The sequence below is a fragment of the Cuculus canorus genome, chromosome 4, assembly GCF_017976375.1.
Source record: "Cuculus canorus isolate bCucCan1 chromosome 4, bCucCan1.pri, whole genome shotgun sequence".
NCBI classification, from domain to species: Eukaryota; Metazoa; Chordata; class Aves; order Cuculiformes; family Cuculidae; genus Cuculus; species Cuculus canorus.
In genome coordinates, this window is record NC_071404.1 from 66,249,139 (window position 1) to 66,275,052 (window position 25,914).

General features: G+C 36.7%; 1 protein-coding gene across 8 annotated transcripts in view; it reads left to right on the forward strand.

The window, feature by feature from the left end:
* Positions 1-25,914, forward strand: part of INPP4B (inositol polyphosphate-4-phosphatase type II B) — a 328,507-nt gene that overhangs the window by 215,011 nt on the left and 87,582 nt on the right. For all 8 annotated transcript variants that reach the window (XM_054065533.1, XM_054065540.1, XM_054065532.1 and 5 more), the window contains 3 exons: positions 2,903-3,050; positions 14,290-14,420; positions 20,871-20,975. In XM_054065533.1, coding sequence (XP_053921508.1) covers positions 2,903-3,050; positions 14,290-14,420; positions 20,871-20,975 — 384 coding nt within the window. The remainder of the gene's footprint in view (positions 1-2,902; positions 3,051-14,289; positions 14,421-20,870; positions 20,976-25,914) is intronic.

Consider the following 25,914-nt stretch of genomic DNA (forward strand, 5'->3'; position numbering starts at 1 on the left):
GGCAGGAGAGTATCTTGCATCTCTAGGTATCTATTTATGGCTTTTCTTAGAGACAAGATACAGAGCCAGCTGAACAATTTGGTCTAACTCAGTGCAGCCATTCTTTCATTCTGATTCTGTGTGTCATCCATATAAGTGGGTCTTAAAGAAATGACATTTCTTTTCAGAAGAAATGCTGCTGATCCACAACTGTTTTATTTTTTTTTTTCAGTTTGCTGCCTCCGATGGGTGGGTTTGATTGGGGTTTTTCCTTTGAATTCTTTTGGATGGGGAAATGTAATTGGGGAATGTATTTTGTTGGAACTTCCAAAGTAGGTGTCAATTTTATAAATAATGAGGTCTAAAATCACTTTGTAGAGAGTATTTGCATGTGATTCTGTGGTATATCTAGACAGCACTTAACATTTCTACATTTATTGCTCTTTTACATTTATTGTTCTCTACATTTACTGTTCTCCAGAGGGTGGTGGAGCACTAAACTCGGAAATGGTCATGGCTTCAATCATGACAGTGTTCAAGAAGCATTTGGCCAGTGCCCTCACACGGTGTGAATGTTGGGGTTGCCCTGTGCAGGGACAGGAGTTGGACTCAATGGTCCTTGAGGGTCCCTTCGAAATCAGGACATTCTATGATTCTATATACAAATACACAACTTAAAACCAAACCTCCCAGCCCACTCAACAACGCTAGGGTTTATAAAGTCAAACATACCATGGGCTTTTATTGTCTGTCTTTGTTTTTGAAAAGAATTGAGGGGAAAGAGCAGAACTGCAGATGCATATGCAAGAAATGACAGCACACAGGATATTGGAAAGTGTTTTCAGTCACAGGAAGTTTGTTCTAATAAGTATTTAGTTTTCAGTCTGTTTCCTGTACTCGTGACTTCCTCTTCTCACTCCAGAATTGCCCCCACTTCCCTGCTGACACCTGGAACCAGTTCCAGGCATTGGCAGTGCAACTGACAAAGTGAATTCCCAATTTATTTTCCTAAAGTAATTTTATACTCTCGGCCTCTTTGCCTAACCAGTCAGACTTCTTTCCCAGCATGCCTCTGTGACTGGGCTCCCTGTAGCGCTCTGTTTCCACAAGACTAGCTTTCTTGTATGAGTACCAATGCTGCCCTTCAGTTTATTGTATCACACACTAGTTCTGTCCAAAAAATGTATTCATTCACTTTGTAAATTATATATGTACAGTTTTGTTGGCATTAGAAGTTAAGATGCATGGAAGAATTTTCAATAAAGGTAGGCACTTGGTGCATGCATGAGGTGTTAAATTCAAGTTTTGAGTTTTTTACATGGCTGTTAGTGGTAAACAAAAATCTGTTAGTTATGTCATAGCTATCAAGCATATATTTGGCTTATTTCATATCAGCAAGTCAGAATTTAGTGTTTGTAAATCAAATCACTAATGAATTAAGGCAAAATGACTCTAAAAAGGATTCCAGTTTCTCATCGAAGACTAATGATTAGAGATCTCAGTAGAGTGATGGGACTAGAAAACAATACATCTGCAATTACTTAAACATGATTATTTGCAATATTCCTTTCTTTTATGAGCTTCTAGTGACTGTTTTATTACAGATATCTTTGAATCTGTGGTCTTGTTTTCGGCTTTTCCTGAAGGATTCCTGTTAAAAATAAGTCTGATTAGATAGACAAGGCAGTTTGGTCCGTCTTCTTCGTTCTCTATAAATCAGCCTACATAGGCAATAATGGTGGCAGCAAGTTGTGAAGCTGAAATGTCTATTAGTAGATGTCATCTTGACAGCAACAGTTTCCTCGCAGCACACATGGGAAATGCATTCCTTTGAGTTATAGACCATTCGGTGGCAGATCGATGGCAGCCTGCTCTAAGGCAGCTTTTTTCCAGAAGGTTGATCGAAAGGTGCTGTTGAAGGATTTGGACGGCTGTCCAAAGACATTCTGAGTTAAGAAGCAGTGGATGTGTACGTTAAATGACAATCATTTCTCTCCAAGTAGGTTTATCAATGTATTGAAACAAAACTTTTATTTGTAAGCTTTTTCCCCATTTGGTATTTCTGGATAATTAGTTGAAAGTAGGGGAAAAAAGAAGGAAAAGAGAGAATAGATATTTCCCACTCCTGTTATAAAGAATCATTGTAAGATCTGAATGGAAATGTAGCCAACACGTGAGAGCCTTGAGATAAAAATCAGTGGGTCTTAAGCATAATCTTCCAAGATATCAAGTAATGTGCTTTTCTTATGTGAAGTTACAGTAGCGATTCTGAGAACTGTGTTTGTAATGTATTTACAAGGTTGTTGCATTTTTTTTCTATATAGTGGCTTCTCTTGACCATGTCAGTGAACAAGCTGACTCTAAAATGACATACTCTTGACCACGAGTCAATGATCGAGTTTCCTTTAATGTAGATGCACAGCATCTATTTGTATTAATGACTTCTGTATGTGCATATCATGGAGAAGATGCATCAGATATAGATCAACTCTAAGGCATGCTTCACTTTTTCCATGTAATTTATTAGCTATGTGAGTGATTGTAGCAGATGGTAGTGATGGCGTTGACTGTATGCGAGTTCATTGTTAATTTGTGTATTCTGCTTTTCCAAACTATACCTGAAGTGTAAGAACAGAGAGCTTGATTTACATTATCGCTACACTGAAATACTAAATTCACGTATACCTACTGTGCAGGTAAAATGTGATTTATCTACTCCAGTAGTAATACTTTGTCCCCCACATGCTGCTGTAATAAATTAAATAAAAATTTAATGTTTTTAATAGAATTTTAATGGTTCTAAAATTAATTCTGGGAGCAAGGGGAGAAATAATGTCAGGGGTTTTGATTAAATTGTTGTCATAAATTTTCAAAGATTCTTATAACCACGGTAAGGCAATAATATAATTTTTCCTCTCCACAGTGTTAAAAAACCCAGTCTGTAAGTTATATAGATTTCCTACTTCTGACAACAAGTGGATGAGGATCCGGGAACAGATGGCTGAGACCACTCTCTCTTTCCATGTTCCTAAAGAACTGATCAATCTACATATAAAGGAGGATATGAGAAGGTAAGGAGGAAGAAGTAGTGATATTAAATACTAAATTCTGTTTTTCTGACGTAGAATACTATAAGTGATGAGCTAAAATTATTAATTTGCAGAATGAAATGGGCAACATATAGCAATCTCTTTGGCTACTGAGAATTTACAATTGTAAACAATGAACAACAGAATTGATTGCTCAGAAATTTTAGGAGTTAAGTGACTTCACAAGTTCTGAGCAACAGATAGTACTAGAGTGCAGTCATGACTTCAAATGTGTAAGCATCAACATTTGGTTAACAATATAGATATTCTGAAAAGTTAACTTTTATAAAGAAACAAGAAATAAGTGTATGAACTATATTGTATTGTGTTTGAGTTTGTGTCTGGACAGCGCTAACATCGCAGACAAACATTATGCAAACAATGGAACATTACATACTTGTAGTTAATAAAGGAGCAATGAGAATATCAATTGCATTCCTCTAATTAATGTAAATTAGTTGGCCTAAGAAAAGGATACTAAAATAGTGAGTTTGAAACCTTTATTCATGTCTTGCCTTGTAACTAGGGAAGAAATTTGAGGATCATTACAGTGTCTACATAATATCTGTCCACTCCATCCAGAAAAGTTATGACTGCCACATCACTGGAGGTGTTCAAGGCCAGGTTGGATGAGGCTTTGAACAACCTCATCTAGTCAAAGGTGTCTCTGCAGGGAGCTTGGAACTGGATGATCTTTAAGGTCCCTCCCAACCCAAGCTATTCTATGGTCTATGGCCTGGGAAAAAAAAGGATATGGAGCACAACTGTCCCAGAAAGCTTTCTATGTTGAAATACCCACTGCAGTGGCTAAAATGCCACCCTAACTTTTATTGATACAACTGCAGAAAAAACCTCAATATTTTAAGCAGTCTAGGGCTTTCCTGAAAGCATACCTTCTTTTTCCAAAGGAAATGGATGGTGTAGAAAATGGTATTGCTTCTTTCCTCATGGAAGGTTGCCTCACACATAAATGAGCATCTGATTTGATGTATAAGAGTAACACTGTGAGGTTGTGCTTTATCCCAAAGCAATCTTGTGCGCTTTGAGGCAACTCCTACCATTAGAGGGTGTTGCCGGTGGTTGTTTACAGTGGTTGTTTGTCCTGCAATAGGAGCTTCTTTTCTTTTTTTTTTTTTTACTCATCCCATCTGCTGCTTCTGTATGATCTTTTTATGTCAGTAGAACAGCATGTGGGAGACCAGAGTCTTGCTTTTAATGAAGTCAATGGACTGATACATACTTATGCATGGTGGTGATAGGTTATAAAAATCATAGAAATTGTTATAATACTTGATTTTATTCATTTAATATTGTGTTTAGGCATTTATGGCCTGATCTTGTTGGAGAATACTAAATGTGTAAGGTATTTTTAAGTAAGCGATAAAAATAGATTATGCTGATTTGCACATATCATCTACTGCCCAGATTTTCATTTGCCCCATGGGCAGATGCCTTTTAAATATTAGAGGATTACTTTAACCACTTTTACAACTACTGCGTTTTTATCTCCAAAGCCATAATACAAGTAATATCACTTGCTGTTATTTTGTATGATAGCATTCACCTCTTTGGATTAAGTCACAGTAAAGAATCACCATGATTTGTTTTTTTAAGTGATTATTCAATACTTGCGAAAATAAAGAGAAGCTTTGGGGAGGAAATAGAAGTGAAAGTTGCAAACAGATTGTGTCAAGTGGTTTTGATTTTCCTCACTGCCAAAGTATTTAGCTGTTCAGGCCTGGTAGAGAGTGTTCGTGTGGAAGAAAGAGACACAAAGTGATTGTAACAAGCTGAGGGAAGAGACCAACCAAGAGGAACAACTTGTGGTAGATTACTAGCAGATGGTGGGAATACGGGCATCTATGTCACTTGTCGTATAAGCGTGTAGGTTGGAACTGCGCCTTTGCGAGGGTTTTGCTTTTTGAAATAATTGGAAGATCTGTGCTCTTGCAGACTCGTTATAGTTGTAAACTATGTTGGGGAAATATTCTTATGTTGCTTCTTGAAACTTAAACTGTACCATCTTGAGCAATTCTCATCTGAGGTATTCTTGTCCTCATCTTTTTTTCACTAGTTAGTTTAAAAGAATAAATATTTTTGTCTCAGGGTCCAATTCTTATCATCCTCAACCCGTTTCATTTTATTCCTGTTGTGGGTTTAATATAGTCAGGCCTGAAGCAATTGCCTATAAAGAATATCTAAGGGAAGTTTTAATCCCCTTCAGTATCGTATTTTAAATTGTATTATAAGTTCCTTTTTGTTATAGCTCTTGAGATTGTTTATCTGAAGAGCTCAAGATGAAACTAGTGTTCATTCAAGTTCACCAAACTTTTTCGTTTAGTAACGTGATACTCTGAAATATGTAACCCCTAAGGATGTTTAACTTTGTTTTTCAGCATGAAATAATGTTTTTGAAGATATGCATGCATTAAAAATTTTATTTGTCAAACCTTCCTAGAAGAATTAATAGGAACTATATGGTCATTTTTATTGATCTAATAAGGGTCATACAGTCTTATTTTGCTGGTTTTTATTGATAAAGTATTTCTGTTTCTTCCTCAAGGTTTTCCAGTGAGTTCTTCATCTGTTTTTAACACTTCTCTACACAAATATTGTCCAGATATTTTGCATCTATTGTGAAAGATTAGTCAAGTGATTCTTCAAACCTAATGGTTAAAAAAAAAGACTTAGTAGTTTACAGTGATTGTTTAGAAAATTGTTTCAGAAAACCTAAGCGTGCACTTGTATATGTAGCTTGTGTTGCACTAGGTCCATGCAGCAAGAAAATTAGGATAAGACAACAGTAGAAACTGCAGTACATGTGTCTTTCAGATTTGACACTAAAGATCTTTTATGTTCCTTGAAACCAAGCTCAGTTTTGGCTTAAATGGTACTCCACCTGCCTATGGCTGAATTTGGCCCATGGCCTTTGTGGTCACAACCCATAATTAAATTCAAAGGATAAATGCTGAAGTTGCCTTGAACACTCCCTCCAGAGGACAAAGCACACTCAAGCTTTCCTCCTGCATCAGGAATGGCTGTCCTGTCCCCAATCCAGTAGCCTTTTCTTATACAAATCTATGCTGTTTTCTGATTTCTCTTTTGTAATGTTGGAGAATGAAGATGAAGTTCAGACTGTCTGAAAGATGTATGTTTTCCTACTATCTTTTAATAAGCATCTTCTATAGAGAAATGGAGACCCAGGCAGAAATGCCATGTATTTGGAGTAGGCATTGATTTTTCTGGACCTTTACATGTTATTTTTTATGTGACTTATTTCTGAGAACTTGCACTGCGAAAACATTGTATTGATAAGCGTATGGCGTAATAGAAGTTATTGATTAAACTGACCATGACTTTTGAAGCTGTTTGAACTGACCGCATTCAGATGGGCACTGTTAATATACTATCCACTTAAGGACTTACTTCAAGTAACTACCAAGCAAATGTTCACAGAAGTTATTTTTTCAATACTTAAAAAAATATCTCCAAATGTGTCAGTAGGAAGCAGCTCAAATACATGCATAAGCAGAATTTACTCTATTGTGCATGAAACTGGATGCAAAATCTTTCTCCTCTTATTCGTCATTAGTTACTGTGTAGAAGAATACAAGTATATGAATGCAAGAGTAACTCATTTTTTCATGAGCAGTGTTTAGACAATAGCCTCCTCAAACAAGATTAGTTTAAAAGCCATTAATTTATAAACTAAATGATAAAGTGTATTGTAATGTATGAATGCTTCATAATTCTTTGTATTCCTGTTTCTGCTGTTCGTAACTAATTTTGGAAAAGGTGGCCTCTGTGAAATCAGAGTCATAAAGGTTGGGAAAGACCTCTAAGATGATTCAGTCAAGCCATCAGTGCAACATCACTGTGTCTACTAAAATATGTCCCAAAGTGCCACATCTAAATGTTGGGGGTTTTTTTAACTCCAGGGGTGGTGACTCCACTACTTCCTAAGCAGCCTGTTCCAATGCTTCACCGCTCTTCCAGTAAAGAAGTTTTTCCTAATATGCGATCTGAATCTCCCCTGGTATAACTTTAGGCCATTTCCTCTCGTCCTATTGCTAGTCAATTGGGAGAAGAGGCTAATGCTCACTTTGTTACAACCTTCTTTCAGGTAGTTGTAGACAGTGATGAGGTCTCCTCTCAGCCTCCACCTCTCCAGGCTAAACAACCCCAGTTCCCTCAGCTGCTCCTCGTAAGACATGTGCTGCTAAACCTAAGAAAGTCTAAGGAATTTTCATGTCATACTAGCAAAGTAAGATTTGCTGGGCTTTACTTTGTTATTGGTATTTAAAGTTGTAGTGCATTGGAATGGAATAACAGTATCTGATTTGTTTTGTGGTAGCTACTTTTGCATAACATTATTATTCAGCTGTGCTGAAAGCTATGAAATGTTAACTTACGTACTGACTGCCAGAGAAGACCTTTTATTGTTTTCTGCAAAATCTACCCAGGTACTGAGACTCCAGAAAATCATTCTGCACCAGTCAGGGATGCTTCTGAGATGGGCTGCTAAAATTTCCTGATGTTGTATTTGTGCACAGCATGCCATGTTCTCAAAAGTCAATATTGCACAAATATGATATAACCTTTAGGTCTTCCTAGGGCCTCCCATATTATAGTGAAGAACATACAAAACCAAGGCAAAAAGTAATCTTCTAAAGATTATGATTATTTTCACACACTCAAATTCTGTCATCACAAAAAGCATTTGATTTTTTACATTGTTAACTAGAGATTTTGCACTTACCAGTATTTAACTGTAGTTCCAATAGCACCGAGTTGGGTCTAATTTTGTCAGTTCATGTCAGTGGCAGTGCAGAGGCATTAAGACATTAAGGTGATAAAAAAAGCATTCTATGTTTTTATTATGTTGCTTGAGTCATACAGGTCTTCACTGTTTAATTTGAAAGAGAAACCGATTAATAAATAGAGGAAAAAAGCAAACAAACTCACAAAACTCTTTAAATGCTTGAGTAATGATGCAATTAATGTGATTAATATTGCCACATATATGATCCCAAGCTGAAAGAAAAAAAATTTTTGAATAAAAACTGAGAGTAAAATGCTTTTCTTTAGATCATAGAGCTGGAGCAGCATTGATTCCAGTGTTTGCTGATGAAACAGAAACATTTAAAAACAAATAAACAAAACCCCATTTAAACCAGTTTTGTAAGCCATTGCTAGTTACTAAAATATAGTTTATGATTAAAGTGTAAATTCCACAGATACCATTCTGAGTATTACTGAGTTTGAGACTCTCTGCAATCATGTGGTGCAGGAGATTTATCCTCTGCTATTAAATGTAAATCAAGAATTACCCTGAAATGACCGTACTGTTTGAAGATCTTGAGTCTTTCAGAGAGAAGCCCAGGTAATAAAAGGAAGGGAGAGTTTTAAGGCAGGAATGAAGAAATGGGTTTAATTTAGCTTATATATTGTCTACACTTTTTTTGGATAATAAAATGGGAGGAGTGGTGGATAGAAACGCAAAATGAGAACTTAAAAACTCCAGCTCTCTGGGACAATATAAAATATTTTCAAGCCTTTGCAAATCCCAGCCTATTCTCCATATATACTTAAAAGAAACAGGCTTTAAAATATTTTATGTGTTTGGTGGTTTGAATTTTGGAGATGATTTGTTTGGTTTTGTTTGGGGTTTTGGGGTTGTTTGGTGTTTTTTTAAACAAACGTTTAAGGAAGGCTAAAGGTAGGGCACAATCTGTATTATAGTTTTTAGTTACCTGTCAGGTTGAGCTTGCCAGAACCTGAAATAGTTAGGGACATTCCATAAGAAAAGAAAAACGACAACTGTTTTCAAGAGAGTCTAAATGAAAACTGCTAGGAAAGAAAGAAAAATATTTTTCTATTCATTTTTGTGGTAGCTTCCCCAGAAGGAATTAAATCATCCTTAGTAATTATTTGTCTGTTCTAGGAACAATATAGTAAAACAGCTACGATTCTTTTATTTCTGGAGAGGGTGTTATGTTGTTTTGATGGGTTATTTCCTGTATATTGCAGGACCATAACTTATAAAGGAAAATGGGAATCACTTTATCTTCTTCTGTTCTACAAAAAAACCTGAAATGGTTATCCATAAACATGTCCATTTTAAAGTAAATTTGTTAGGAAAAATAATTCCTGTGTTTCTTCCCTTAGAAGGAAGCTTAGAAGCTTCCTTTACTTATGCGTGATTGAGTCATGCCCCAAAGCTTATGGTTTATATTTACTCCAAAGCCCCTGTTTGATAATTATTCAGAACTGTGCCACCTTTATAATATTTTAAAACTATTGCAAATATAATCTGCAGAAATGTCTCATCTTATTTTGAATCCTTCTAAGCACTTTGCTTCTGATGTTTTGTGGAAGTGTTTTTCAGAAGCTAATTTTGCTTGATGGAGGCAAAAAGCACTTCCTTTTTTGGGTTTTTCTGGTAATTCACTGATAATTGCATCACTGGGTTTTTGAAGCTGAATGAATGAGTAGTTACTATTTCATCTTCATACAGCGCTTGTGGTTTATGTGCTTTCATCATCTCTCCTTGTATTTTTATCTTTTTTATATAAATAGGTAGATCTTTTCAATTTCATCTTTCAATTCATGAAGATCTGTGCTGTGCCCTTGATGATGCATATGGCTATTCCTGCCTTTCCATTTTCTGAGACTGGATAATCAAATCCAAAAACATTCTTTGAGGGAATGCTCCCTTCCGACCCATCTTGCTCATCTCAATATCTTAGTACTGTTTTTTGGTTTATTTTGATTTCATTGTTACTAACTACAGATTTTCCCTCTGCTTTCTGTAATGGTGTCTGGATTTTTGAAGCTAGTGGTAGTTTTGCAAGAACAAGTTTATTGGGAACATGATTTCAGCGTTAGGACTTTCTGCAAATGATTTTTTGAATGTGATGCGTACCACTTGTTCAAAGTACTCCTTACAAAATTCAGTATTTTGCATTTTCAGCATTGAATATATTTCCTCTAGACTTCTAAGCTGTCCCTATATCCTCATATTCAAAGTGATGAAAAAGAGACTTCTTCTATTGCTGTGGTCATTAGAGTGCATGGCACAAACCAGAGACTATCATCAATGTGGACAACGTAGGAAATTCTTTATATGTCCTCCAGTTACTTGTAGTAGCTTACTATGATCATGCACCTAAGGTGTTCTTAACAATATAAGCGTGAGTTAATAAATCAAAAGACAGAATATTAATCCGAGCCTTGGGTGCACAACCATCATTTGATAACAGGCTTCATTGAACATTTTCTTGGAACAAAAAAAATGCAGGTAATTTTACTTCAAGTCTAATGACAACAGTATTTAATTCCTAGTAATCTCACAAATTTATCCAGTCATGTAGTGTTTATAGATCTCTGCTTGCCCCTTATGTAGTTTCTTGGACAGATATTTCAGTCCAGGCACAGATCCTCTCAAACTATCCTGCGTATCAGTGTTAACAGCTTGTGTGGTGACTGTTCTTTCCATCAGGCTGCGTAAAAACTAGAGTCCTCTAACGGGCAAAGGGCCCACAAATTGCACTATGCAAGTCAGTAAGTCATTCAGAGTAGAAGTTGTTGGTTTTTAAGTAGGAGCCTGAAATGAAGGTTTGTGACATTTTAGTAGTGCTGCAGGATCCTGATAAGTCTCATAACTTATTCTCAGAATTTTTCATCTCTTTTAAATTTGTGTTGTGTTAGCACTAATGGTCGTTAATGTTTATACTAATGGTCAGTGTGGTGTATAGTGCTTTCAGCCGATCAGGATCCAACATGGAATTTTTCTGCCATAGAGTTCTGAAGAAAGGTTAGCAGGTAGGTTTCAGGTGTATTTAACAGGGAAATGCTTCCAACCATGATGGGAAGTGCTTAGTGAAAGCCGGTATCATTAGCCTACTAACAGCAAGAATGGATGTGAAAACTGAAGTACCTGAGAAAGCCTCATAAATAAGGTATTTAGCTAATGTTTGAAGTGGAGGAGGAGGAATGGGACAGCTTGTTTATATTCACATTCTGGTTGGCTGCAAATAGGGCAAGATTCTGTCAGGGCTACCAAGGAAGATATTGAAGTAATCAAGGCAGGAGACATCGAAAATTGAGACACACTCCTAGCAGGAATTTTGATTGTGCATTGACAGAAAACACTATCCAGGGGACAGTTTGAAGAGCTGAACAGCAAGATATAGACAAAGCTTGGATCTGATTCTGTAAGAAAGGCTGAAATTGATGCTGAGTGCAGGATCTGTTGTGGTGATGAATGCAATTACCTGGAAATAACTTCAAGAGGGGATTTGGAGTGGGGAGAAGAACATGATAAATAGCTCTATTTTAACAATATTAAGTTCGCTTTGAGCTTACTGCTCTGTTAACAAGCTATTCAAAATTCCATGGCTGCATCAAAAAGGTGAATCAGCAACTGATTTGCCTGCTGTAGAACCAATGTTAATTGTCTTTTATAGCACAGTTTTTTGACACAATTACTGATTGAAGTTAGTTTTTAAAATTACTCAATGAAATAACTTCTGGTGTAAGTATTATAACATTATTAAAACAAATAGAGGATTTCTTCAAGATAGTTCTTGTGTGTATTAGTATGAACCGTAAACTTCCAAATCTTAAAAAATATTATGTTTCTTCAATCTGTTTGTTTACTTTTGTGAGAAGCCCTTCATGATAACAATAATAAAGTTTGGTGCTATGGAATATTGTTGATGGGGTTTAGATATAGAAAAGGTAACTCTTTTTTTCAGCCATAACTCAGAGTTGTTCTGAGTCAACGTAATAGCTAAATACAATGTCTTCTATATTTGCATTTTAAAAAAAAATATAAAATGTGCAAGAAGGCTATTTTTGGAGGACTGGTGTCTATGCTTTTATCTCATTGTTTTGATATTGCTTTATTTTTAAATGAAAATAAATTTAGAAAACGTAGTATTTAAAATTTCCATGCTATATATGCTCTAGGTGGCTATAAAACTAGATGCATACTGAAATAAAACTTTGCAGATAAGATATGTCTTTTTATGACATACTAGTAACTGTATTTTGACTTCAATGATGCATATGTGTGTTTGAGATGAAACAAATGCAAGCCTTGGCAGCGATAAGGATAGTATTTGACATTCCTTGAAAACATGTTAAAATTAATATGGTAAGATTTGAGCTTTCCCTTCCTGTTGCTGTGGGTATCAATGGGGTTAACTCATAGTCAGCTGGTTAAAGCAATTTGGTAGGTTATTTTAATCTGAGAAGTTTCTGCTACTGCGTAGCTTAAGGATGGGACCAACAGCTCCAGGCATGGACTTAGGCAGAGGTCAGGAAGCAGAGCCTCAGCAGTAGATTTCCCATGGGATAGAAGGCTCTGAATGTGGCACATTGATGTGCCCACCTCTCGCTATGTAGTTTTTCGCTGATCTCTGTAGAATACTGTGTTCCTGCATAGGAGGAGCAGTAAAATTTTGGAGCTTAGCCAGGTCCAAACATTGTTCCTAAAACTATTAAATAAGACAATGTAAATATTAAGGGCCAAAGTACCTTCACTGCAAATAAACAAAATTGTGCAGTCTGCAAAATAATATGAGCTTTTCTTAGGAGAAAGCCTTGAGATTTTCATTTAATGACATATCTCATTTTCAGCTACTAAAAACTTGCAAGGAAAATGAAGATTGAAAATTGGTGGTTTTTTCCCTCTTACTGCTCCTGATTTTTGTGCTACAGCATTGCTAGTTTGCATTGATGGGGGAAAATTAAACTCTTTCATCTACTTGTGTTCTTCAGGTTGAATGAAGTGGGAAAAAAAGCATCCTACTTCATCAGTAAGCTTCCAATGAGCTCATATATTGTGATCTTAGTATCCATTTTTATACTTTCAAGGACATGCATGAGAAAAACACCTTAATACCAGTTCCAGTACAGCCTGTTTGATTTTAGTTGTTGTATTAACCAGGAGCAGAATTATGCCTATATAGTTCATATCAATACTGTTCACTCTAATGCAAAGGTGACGGGTAAACCGGCAATGTATAATAGTAAGGCTTTTCTGTTTAAGAAATAATTTTAAGACTTTTTGGCTAGATGTGAGGACTGTTTGTGGTAGGCATAGCTCTATATTCCTGTGCTGCAATCTCATTGGTCTTTTCCTCCCCCTTTCTGCCCTTCTCTCCTCTTGTTTTTAATTTTTCTTCCGTAATTTTCCCGTTTGCAAGAGCTGTCCCCTAGAAGTCTTTTTTTTTTTTTTTTTTTTAAGTCTTCCAAGAATTGCAGTGAAACAGCCTGCTTGATATTTTGAGGAAAATGAAGCAAACTGGTTGGTCATGTTACACAGGTTTTCTCCTGAATAAATCCAAGTTGGAAGACTCAAGATCTTTCATTTTCAGTTTCTGTAAAAGCAAGTACCCCAAAGTGGCTCTAGGGTAGATGTAGGATGAACTTACTTTGCAAGTGGGGAAAGCAAACAGAAAGCCCAACGTACTGTAACTGTGCTGATTTGAATAGGAAGTGAAGGTGATCTCTACTTCATTCAGGTCAGCTCTCGAGAGTGTACAGGAAAACTGATGATTTGCTAGAGGATTTCCGTTAGGATTTCAGTGACATATTTGGTTACCGTAACACTGCTGTTTTGACACGATAAACACAGCTGTAAGGCTGAAGATTAAGTTTTAGAGGACCGGTGGGGTATTTTCAGTTAGTGCGTTTATAAGGAAATGTGGTGAGGGCTGGTGTGTTGGTTAAACGGACTTCTGTAGAAATGCTGCTGGAACCGTTTTTATGATGTGTATGAAAGTATGCAAAGTGTAGAGTGTATCAAAAGAGCTATGCTGGAAAAGGAGCAAAATTTATATTCTTTACAATAGCGTTTAATGTTTCTTCACAAAAAGTTATTTGCTGTGAACACAGCTCTGTGGAGCCTGGAATCCTTCTTACCTTCGGGGAAGAACTAATATTTCAGTTTACAGGCTATTGAATTTCTACCAGATGAGTTTGAACACAAATCACTGTGTTAGTCACTGATTTGACATTCTTTATCACATAGCTGAAAAACAGAGCTGAAATCAGCAGATTTTACAACCGTCACTAGAACAGCTTTTATTTTAGTTAGGAAGTGCTTTTGATGTTTTTTAACAAACTGGTTTTGGATTAATTGGGTTAATTTGGATGAATGCTAATGGATTAATGGTTAATTAGTGCCTTCTCATTTTGTCTTTTGATACAGGAATCAGGAACTTAAAGACTTGGGAGAACTTGCTCCTCACTGGGACAATATGCGCAAAAGTGTTATTGCTCACTGTGATCAGATGTTGAGTATGTACCAGGATACTCTTGCTGAGCTTGGAAAGCATACAGGTATGAATCCATGATTCTAAGAAAGTAGCCTCTCCATTTCTGCAGCACTTAAGAATTTAACTACATTGAATGTTAATAAATGCTGACATATTCAGCAGAAATAAAACATATAAAACTGAATTATTTGTAGCTGTTGTATTTCTGAGATACAGGTGCCTTATTTCCTCAAATAATTTTTTTTCATGCATTCCAGCAGTTTTTCACGGTTATCGTGGTACATGTTTACACAGCAGCCAAAAAAAATAGAAGGGGGTTGCGTGTGTGTTTAAATTGCACATTCCCTTGAATATACTGCTCTGCTAGTATTGAATCCCATCTGCTAACTGAAACCAGCCTTAGAGGTAGTTTTGTCAGTTCTTCTTGAAACCAAACTTAATTTTCATTTAACAGCCTACAGGATGACAGTAACATCTAGTTATGCTTTGCATATTCTTAGTGTAGCAGCTGCGACTGCCCGTATGGTGCCAGAAAAGCAAAGAATTAATATGGGATGGGCAGTCTATCCTGAGTCCAGAAACAGCAGTATGCACTGCCTGTTTTCTTGTGGAGACGGCGGTCTTGTATTCTAATGTGCACTGGGTGCTCATTCAGTTAATACCTGCCAGAGTCCTGTAGTCAGGAACTGCAATATTGCATAGCCTCTGCGTGCCAGTGGAATAAGAAAGCGTAAGTGACAAACATGCAGAAAAGGCAGCTGGTCTTTTCCTCCTGTGGTAATTCTCCTAAAAAGAACAAGAAAAGACTACAGAACAAATTACTCCTTCTTTTGAATTCCATTTCTTTTGATTGTTCGCCCATCGTTCAAGTGCTCACATCACCATCTCAAATATGTGTTTTTATGACTATGTTGCCATTATTGCTTACGTATGTTATTTCACTCTATTTTCTCACCATTAGATGTTCCCAGTGTGGCCTTACTCCCACAATGTAGGCAAAGAAATGCGTGTCAGAGCCGAGCACTGGGCAATGTGTTAAATGGGCATAAGTTTGAAACCTAGAATATTTCTGAAAAAGGGATAAAACTCTGTAAAAAACAGAGTTATAAACAATGATAAAGTCTTTTGACATATCTGATATATGCTTAGAGAGAATTTGTAATATTTTCTTAATTATTTTTAGCTTTCTACGTAGGCCACACAAAACTCTGTGTGTGTACTGAGTACTGGGGCAGTCAGGTTTTATGCAACTAAAATGCATGGCAGAAATACTACTTATAGAGAATTGGGGGCATTAACTTTTGCTATAATGAATCTTTTCTGTTTAGTAGGTAAGAAACATATCTTTTGCTTCCAAAATAGGCATTACAAATAAACTTTTATTGTTTCTCCATTATCTTCTAATACAGGATGGAGCATGGGATTTGTCATTCCAGGATGTTTTGGGATAGCTTTATTGGTCACAGGAAAAGATAAATCCTCTTCCAGTAGTATGTAATTGAAACTAAGCATTTTGGGAGCAGTTAATCACCTGCTTAAATGTGTGGAGGAAAAAAGGCTCATCTGTTACCCTAAATGCTGTATGGTTTGCATTTTGGTTGCAGAAGTGTAATTTCTTGTTTATGATTACCATCACCAGATATCCCAGTACCGATTTTGTCAGATTACTGTCTGATCCAGTATCATGATACTTCCTATGTCTCTGTTTTAACTAATTTATATAGAATTTTAAATGCTTTCCAAATTACATTTTGAAAGCACTCCATTAAGTGTCATATGCAAGGAAGTAAATAGAGATTATGAAGAAATCAATGTAATAATTACTATTTGCAGCAACATATTGAAATGTCCTATTAAGGTTTAAAAAATTAGAAAATGTCACCTATTAAGCATAAATCCTGGAAGGCCTGTGTTGTGCCAAGTGGATTTGAAAAGGGTTGGTGATGTTAAATGATCTATTTTAACTGGGGTTTGAGAGAACTGCAGTGGACCAGGGAACTTTAGGTCATTGAGAAGAATAAAAACCAGCTCATATGAAAAAGAGTAGGAACATTTCTCCAAAATCAAAACCAAGCAGAAAATGAAAGCAGCCTAATAATGGTTATGAAGATGAGAAATAATGAGGAGGTGTTAATGTAGAGGCCAACACTGAGGTAAAACAAAATCTACAACAGATTCTTACATATTTCTGCTGTCCATTAGTTGACTTCAGTCGTATTTTTTTTCTTCCTAGATCATTTGCAAAAAGTAATTGCAATTCTGTGTGAAACAGATTACTCTTCCTCTGTACAGTTTTCAGTATTTTGTGTCTGCCGCTTTTTTTTTCAAGGGAATGGGATGGATGTGAAAAAAAAATCATTGCATATTTTAAGATGTCCTGGTTCTTCTTCCATTTGGGAGATTCTTCTCTGTAAACACTACACATTACAACTTTAAAACATGAGACTATAGTGTTTGATATGAAAGCAAGACAGATGTAGGTTTAAATTCATACTGTAGTGGCACAAAAAGTAATGTTGAGATAAGATTGTAGAGACTGGGAATTTAAGTATTCATAGGTAGAAAATGCTATGATTAGAGAGATGAGTACAACTTGGATTCAGATTTTATCAAGTCGACCTATTTTAACACAGTCTTTACTACCCTGTTGTCAGAGATTCATGCCAAAAAACATTTCACTTTACAGTTCAGCCTGTGTAGGCTTCATACTTTATTTTAGTCAGCACGTAGCCCAAGTTTGCTTTGAGGCAATTTTCTCCATTCTGAGATGGCCTGACAATTGCAGTGCTCTGGACTACCTGTACATCTGCTCTGGAGAACCAGATCTGCTTGGCAATAGGCACCCGTCCTAGTAGGGGCAGCCTTCAATCAGCAGTATTACTCCTGAAGAGCTCAATAAGGTTGATTTTTCTAAACTAGATCCGGCTTTTGTTATATGACCACAGATGCAAAATACCTGAGTCACACTTTTATTTTGAGAAATGTTACTTGAAGACAAGGCCAAACAGCTGCATTCCTCTTGGAAAGCCATGGGGCGCTTTTGTCTGTGCCTTCACTTCAATTCTACGTTGGCAACCAGAGATATGTGGAAGCACGATCTCGTTGACACTCTTTTTCCCTCCTTCATACATCAAAAGCAGGGTTAATGTTAACGTGTTTAGCATTTTTTGCTCTCTTACTCTCTGAACAATTGCTTTCCTTTAACAAGTGGGTTTTTTTTTTTAATGTATCTTACCACAGACAGTTCTGAAGAACCAACTCTATGTAAGTCATCTACGTGTGCACATCTCCAATCTCATTTTGTATCAGTGCTAGGGAACACTCTTCATTCACAAGCAGTGTACAGAAGTGGAGAGGGCATCTGCAAATAATTTTTTTTCCAAACCATTCCCGCAGTCATCCTGTACAATCACATGGTGGGTTTTCTGAGAGATACCTGCTTTATGCTCCACTGAGCTATTTGTGGAATTTAATGGAAAAGGCTTTTGTCAGTAGACCACTTAAGTTCGCTGCAATCTCAATTTTAAAAAGAAATTATCAGGAGACTGCATTAGTGTTAGACAGCTTTTTTTGCTTAGTGGCATATTGACTGAAAACGGAAGTTTAAGGAAGTTAGAACTATTTAAAATTTGAGTCATTTTGGTGGATCTTTTTATCCTCTGAAGTGGGGGGAGAATTTTAGAAAATGCCAAGTATTTTTAATACTTTTTAATACATAATAAAAGGAACCTGAAAGGGTTAGGTAACATTAAAAGAAATAATTGCAGGTTAATCTAAAACACAGATTTGGTGATTTGGAGAGTAAGTAGAACCCTAGAACTTTTTGTTAGTTTGTTTTAGTTTGACCTGAAATTAACTTTTTCCCCTCGATTTTTCTTTTTTCTGTTTCTGTCATCAAACTGAAAATTCTATTATTCATCCAACCCTAGAAGTATAAGAAAAGATAGTTGAGGTTAAGGCAATTGAATACTGCTTTGCAGAACTGCACAGTATCCCTGCGTCTGTCACAAAGTTCCTATGTGATACGAGGCAAGTCAGACTTCAGAAGTGGTTAGCATGTGATGTTCCTACTTTATGGATGTAATTCTGCTCAATGGGAGCAGTGCTTCCAAAATGGAATGTGATGTTGCATTCTAATGTCTGCTTTGCAGAATGAGATCCTCTATTTCTCATATTGATGCCTTGTTTCCTAAATGCTTCAACCTTAAGTTATTCTCTGCCATTAGAATGGATAAAATCATAACCCTTTTACTCAGCCAGTTAAAATTCTTCTAGAATATTTGTAAAGCCCGTAGAAACTGCAGCGATGCATTCTGTAGACAGGTTTGAGGATATTAATAATCCTGCCTTTGTGGGAGGCTTGAACAATATATTTGAATCCAGATAGCAGAGTGAATGCTGGATGCAATATGTTGCTTCTCAAGTGAGCAGCAGAGACCCTAGAAAATCTATTAGGCTGGAAAAATCTAGTATGTAATATGTCATTGGAGTCTCTTTCACAGTTCCTCTTCAGGTGGATGTCAGATGAAGTTTGCGTCTATATTCTGATATTTCCTAACTTGAAGAGTTTAATCTTGCAACTATAATAACAATGATTTTAATATTAGAAATTTGGGTTTCTTGGTTCTTAAGTACAACTTACCAAGTTATTAAAAATCAAACAAGCAAACTATGTTGAAAATTATTTTTATTATATGGATGATACTGGCAAATGAAAATTGAGATATTAATTCCACTGCAAGGATCTCTCATACCTGAGTAAACAGAGTAATGGAGAGCAAAGTGTGGTTATTATCCCATATGTTTCTGGCACTGGCTTGGGAAGGAATTCTTGCTTCACAGGTCTTCCGTGAAGAGAGGAATAGCAAGACTCACCAGCTGAGGATAGAAGTGTACTCCGGAGAGAGCAGGCTCTTCTCCTCTTCTCCCTCCTACTCTTCTTTTTCCTGTCCTTTTTAATCTGCTGTTATCTTATTCTCCTCTTAGAGAACTACCTGAAAGGAGGTTGTGGAGAGGAGGGAGCTGGGCTCTTCTCCCAAGTGACAGGGGACAGGACAAGGGGGAATGGCCTGAAGCTCCACCAGGGGAGGTTCAGGCTGGACATGAGGAAAAAAATTTTCATGGAAAGGGTCATTGGGCACTGGCAGAGGCTGCCCAGGGAGGTTATTGAGTCACCTTCCCTGGAGATGTTTAAAGGACTGATGTATGAGGTGCTGAGGGGCATGGTTTAGGGATTGTTAGGAATGGTTGGAGTAGATGATCCAGTGGGTCCTTTCCAACCTAGTGATTCTATGATTCTGAGTTAGTAAGCTTAGGTATCAGACCTAAGCTTTGAGTGGGTCAGTCATAGAATCATTAAATAGCTTTGCTTGTAAGGGACCTTAAAGGTCATCCAATTCCAACCCCCTCTGCCATGGGCCGGGACACCTCTCGCTGGATCGGGTTGCTATAGCCTCATCCAACCTGGCCTTGAACATCTCCAGGGATGGGGCATCCGCAGCTCCTCTGGATAACCTGTTCCAGTGCCTCACCACTCTCACAGGAAAACATTTATTTAAAATGCATAGTTGTGTTGACATCTATGGCAGTTTCAACATATAATATCTAGCAAATCTTGATTAAGCAAGTAAAAAATTATTTCAAAGATTTCTTTTATCTTTTCTTTTTCTCCAGAAAAAATTTAACCTTTCGAAGATATTTTATTTTAATTCTATCTGAATCTGAGGAATTTTAGTCTGATGATTACTAGTTGGTAAAATGATAGGGTGTCAAGAAAATGATCTAAGTAGATGTTGGTCTGCCTGGATGAGAAGATAGGACCACCCATTTTTCCTAATCTGCATCCTTGTATTTTATGTATATGCTGTATCAAATTTCTCCAGGTAAATTACATTTTCGTACTGTCAGACGTCAATTATGTTCCTTTATACCACCACAGAGTCACTCATTATAATCTCATACTTTTGAAGTACACAACCAGATTATCTTTTTTCCCCAGAGCATTTTGCTGCTTGTGATTCTGGCTTTTTAGAAAGAGAATTAATTTATATCTTTTCTTAAACTAGTCCATGTTTCTTTATTTGCACTTCTGTGAGGAATGCATATTCTAATCAATGTAATACTTCTATTTTAAGGAAAAAGTCTTACTTGGTGAAAATATAGTACCATAATAGCCCTGTACCCCTGTGTTTTTAGCACATAATAAACATGTTGCACATTAACGGTGGCATTGTTTCCAGGCGACTGCAGACTGATTTCAGACAGCAGGAAAAAGTGTCTATCACCTAGAATAAAAAATGAGATTGTTCTGTGAATTAAAATCTGTTTTGTTGCTTGCAATATGGATTCATGCTGAGACTCAGTTAGTGAACCATTCTTCTCCTAATATACAATTACACATTAAAAGTAAATTAAAGAAGACTGCTAACATACAAGTGTTGTCCTCACATTAAAAAGAAGACAAAACATCTGCTGGGTGCTTAAGATAATGATTCTTTAAACTTTTGTTTTTCAGGTTCTTCCTTCAAATCAAGCTGCAGCAAAGGAGAAAAAACATTAGAATTCATCCCAATAAATCTTCATCTGCAAAGAATGCATGTGCATAGTCCTCGATTGAAAGGTAAAGTCTGTTCTGCAGAGAAAGTCCCTCGGTGTGACAAAGTGTGCTTTGAAATACATTTAACTTGCAACTGAGACGTATGATTTCTATTTTAGCCATTTTTAGGATGTAAATATTTTAATTTGTATATCCAGTTTCAAGGATAAACATTAGGTGGACATGCCTTCAGATGAAACCTTAAAACCACAATAGAACTGGAAGATATGATGTTTAGAGTGTTGAATCTTGGTCATTTTGAATTTTTCACTTAGTGGTAGAATACTGGCAACAATCTTGTTAAACTTGGTAGGTGAGACTTAAAGATGCTTCAGATAAAAAGCATGGCAAGTAATATTATTAAATTAATTTTTGTTGTTTTTAGTAAATGTACATGCAATTTGGGCTTGTATAGATTTAAAAGAGGAGCGAGGAGAAGATATCAGTGAAAAATCAGTGGATTTCTGAGATTTATTTCACATTACGTGTGTTTTTCCAGTCAGTGAGGTCTGTGCAGCATTAGCTGGTTTCTAAGATTCATTGAGTGTGAACTGAAACAGAAGGTTTCTTGTACAACTGGATTGCTGCTTGCTTTTTTGATTTTTTTGGCAGTTGGTGATGTTTTTTTATAAAATCAAAATCAAGCTTCCAAATTCCTTATTTGAAATCTGTACTGCTGTACAGGCTTAAATAGTTTATTTTTTCACTTTGTCTAATGGGCTCTAGAAACCTTCTATGTGGTTATTCTCTGCCTTTGTTTTCTGTACAAATCTGGAATCTGCCCATTTTCCTGAAGAGTTTGACTTCATTCTCTCAGGCTTGTACATCTACTTCTAAAAGCCAAGCTTTCAATTTTGGATGATGTTTGGAATATTTCTAGAGCAACTAAGTATGTATTGCCTGTAGAGGATTGCACTTAAGCAAATCATGAGATCAAAGAAGTTACTGGCTTGTCCTCCCTCCACATTTCTCTATGGATTCTGAAACCTGCACCCAGAAGTAGTGCCACTGAGATCGATTAGAAGTCCTGGGTTTGTGCTTAAACTTAGGAATCAGATTGAAAGCTAAAACTACACAAGGGATTTCTCTGCCTCATCTTCTGAAACCACAAAATTTGGAATACTGACTGCAGATCTGGGAAAACTAAGGAGTGGGTAACTGAATTTCTTTCTTTAAAATAAATTCCAGGAGTGTCATAGAATCATAGAATAGTTTGGGTTAGAAGGGACCTTAAAGATCATCCAGTTCCAACCCCCCTGCCATGGGCAGGGACATCTCCCACTGGATCAGCTGCCCAAGGCCCCATCCAACCTGGCCTTGAACACCTCCAGGGATGGGGCAGACACAACCTCCCTGGGCAGCGTGTGCCAGTGCCTCACCACCCTCGTGGTGAAGAAATTCTTCCTTACGTCTAGTCTATATCTGCCCCTCCCCAGTTTTTACCCGTTCCCCCTAGTGCTATCACTATAAGCCTTTGTAAACAGTGTCCTGCTCATTCTGTTTCTGTGACAATTCCAACAAATAATTAAATGCAGAATTTGTGTTCACTGAAATATATTGGTAGCCTATGTGTGCTTTAATATATTCTGTTGTAGCCCTTCAAAACTAATACTGCCATGACTTGTACTGACACACTGCACAAAGTTCAGCAAAATTCACATCCTAGGGCATTGTCTTATTTTTTTCACTGTGATCCATAACATCAGTGAAAACCAGTCGTACCTCTCTTGTTTCTAAGGTGTTTCCGCCCCCCCCCCCACTGTGTGACCATCAGTAGTGATGCATTACCTCCCAGAGACTGCTGGGATTGACTCACCAGGCTGGGTCGTGTGAGTAGCACAGTTCCACTAAGGAGAGTGTTACTTCTAAATTCTAATCTACTGTATTTCTTAGGAAGCCTTAGTAACCCCAGCGCTGCTGGTGCCTTAATCAGCTTATTCAGTGCTACCCTGTGCTTAGTGTGAAGTGCAAATATCTCACAGATGATGCTAAAAATACCATTAACTTCTAATGGTTTCTAGAAAGAGGGGGTAATTTTCTGTAATGCTGTCTGTGATCCTGTTTAATACTGAGTTCTGTTGCTGCTGCTTGCCTGTAGTTTTAGCAACATACTTTACAGATAAAAGATTAGATTGATACATACGTATGAGCAAATCATAGTACAGTGAATAATTTGAAAATTTGAGACCCATTAATTTGCTTTCACTGTAAGAACACGGAAATTACACTCTGGAAGGTTTTTGCCTTATAAATACATTCTGTATCTAAGCAGATTTTGAAATAGTAAGTACAAATAATTATTATAGGAGTATTATACTGCGTACTGCTGATGTTCACCCACTTCCAGGTTAGAACATGAGGACTTCTGATTGTTAGTTACTGCATTTATTCAGTATTGTATTATTTCTTTTACTAAGCAATGGTGCCTCGAAACATTTTAACAAGATAGGGATTTACAGTGGCAGAATGTAACAGGAAAAAAAATATTTTTTTCCTGATGTTTTGAAGTTCATTAGTTCACTCAAAAGTATTTTTAGATTTATAATGACTGCAGGTGGCCAGTACCTTCATTTTATATTTTTTTTTTTTAAGACAACCTCTCTGGGCAAAGGGCATTATATTGTTTTGTGGAATCAAACCCTGTAACCCAAACCCCCCCAAACTCCCACCCTCCCTGTCTGCTTTCACTCATCAATATGTTTATTTGCTAAATAAAGAAGTGGAATGAAATATAACACTTAATTAACACCCGTAACTTTTACACTACTTGAGTTTTCTTTTGTTTTTAATTAATATTTTCCTTTCTCTTCCAAAACAACTTTGCTTGTGGCATATGGTTAATCCATAATTGAAAAGGATACAAAAAGAGGTAAATGTTAGAATTATCTTCTAAATATGGAACTTTTTAAATTATAGAACTCTCCTTTTTTTAATTTAGCTAACGTTCACCCCACTGATGTAAGAATTAGATAACAGTGTTTTTCTTACGCTCACATATAGAGATTGCAAAATTTTAATAAAGAAGGCAATTTTTGCTAAAATCAGGGCGTTTCTGCCTACACATGTTTTTGGAAGAGTGACATCTTAGATATGGGCAGCTCTTTTTATCTGTCTATATACAAAATTGGTTCCTCAGTGTGTTTAGGATATTCTCATAGCACTGTAGTGTAAATATAATAAAAAGTAATTGAAGGTTTTTACTCTGTTCAACATAGATTGGAGAAATGATTTCTGTATCTGTTACATAACCGCTGTCCCATCTATTTAGATTACTGAAATAAGTCTCATTTTGTGAGCGCTAAAGAGCTGTGTCTTGTAACAGATACACTTCAAACAGTTTGTAGTGATTGCTAGTTGTTGGGAATAAGCAGCACTTTGACATCAAGCCAATCTTTCTCATCTCATGCTTTGCTTGGCGTATCAAACAACACCTGGAATACTGGAATATAACAAGAAGACTGACAGAAATTAAAAGTTCAGGTAAAAAAGTACGTAAATGTTCACAGAGGTGGTGATATAAAGACGCTGATGAGCCATAAAGCTGTCATCTCTTACACTATCAGATATCTTAATTATGGGAATGCAAGATAGGTTTTAATCCCAACTGTTATGTGTATGCACGTGGAGCTTTTGTGTTGAACATTTTCAATAACAGGTTTACTTTTACTGAACTTTGATTCATATTGTTACTGGGTACTGACATAGAATAGAAAATATCCGTGGTTTAAACTTCCAGTAGGAACAGCTTTGAGGAAAATAGTATTTCATTATGGGATAAGTGTATCCCTATCCATTTGATAAACACCGCATTTTACTCCGTTCATCATACTACAGAAGTTAAATTTATATATTGCCATAGTTTTGCTTTTGTTCCTGTTTGTACTTTAAGTGTGCTTGTTTTAGATAAATGTGGTGGATTTTTGTTTCACTTATGGCCAGCATGAGACAGTGACTGCCTCCTGTGAAAGCAAGCAGGTTGCTTCAAATTTGAGATTGAGTTGTGCTTGACATAAAAACCCTACAGCTCTTTAAATTAGTCTGATAAAGCTTAGCTTTATGGAACTTGTACTATGTCGCTGTGGTTGTCACCATGTTGCAAAAGCTCTGTGTTCTATTCAGGATGGAATGATAAGCAGGTAGTTGATATTTCTGCACAGTAAAGGAATTAGTTTTGGTGAGTGTGTAACTGGTGTTAGTGTCTCACTGGTATATGTAGGAGTCGAGTGTATCCTTAAGTCAGAGTAATTAGTATGAAATTATGATTAATTTAAAACTCAATTTCTTTGCACTCTAATCTTTTGCATTTTCTTCCTTCAGATTCTGAAGCTATTATTTGAGGCAGGGTTGAGGGTTTTGTTAACATCCATTAATAATATGGGGGGAGCACAGTGACAATATGATACACCTCCTATGAGACTCTGCTGTGTTTTAAGCTTTGTCTCCACTGTAGAGAGTTGTCAGCAGTAGTCTGCCCTTGAAGAGGATGATGGTTCTGAGTTACTGGAGCATTCCTATACCAGTGCACTCATGCTGACACAGCATGTCTTTCCCAAGGAGCTGCATTATTGTATAAATGGAGCACATAGCAAGGCATTTCTCCCAAGCCTTGCAGCACTTTTCAGTGTACTGTGCGCTGGAAAGTGTTTGAGACTGCCCTGTGCCCATCACCATGTTCATAGACATTTCCTTCTTTGCCATCCTCGCTCTCCCATGTTCTCTTGCAAGGAGTAGGTGCTCAGCCGTTCCATGTGTTTGTGTCTCAACCAGCTGCTCCTTGATCATGCGAAGCAGAGGCCACAGGGTAAATGAAAGCTTCCTTCTGGGTAAATCCCTTTCAGAGTAGCTGTAAGTAGGGTCACATTTTACTTTTAAAATGGAGTCAGAGTGTTTTAGTTTCAAAACTAAAGCACTAAGCTTTAGTCTTCTAAACGTCATTTCATGAGTTGTCTTTAAACATACTCAA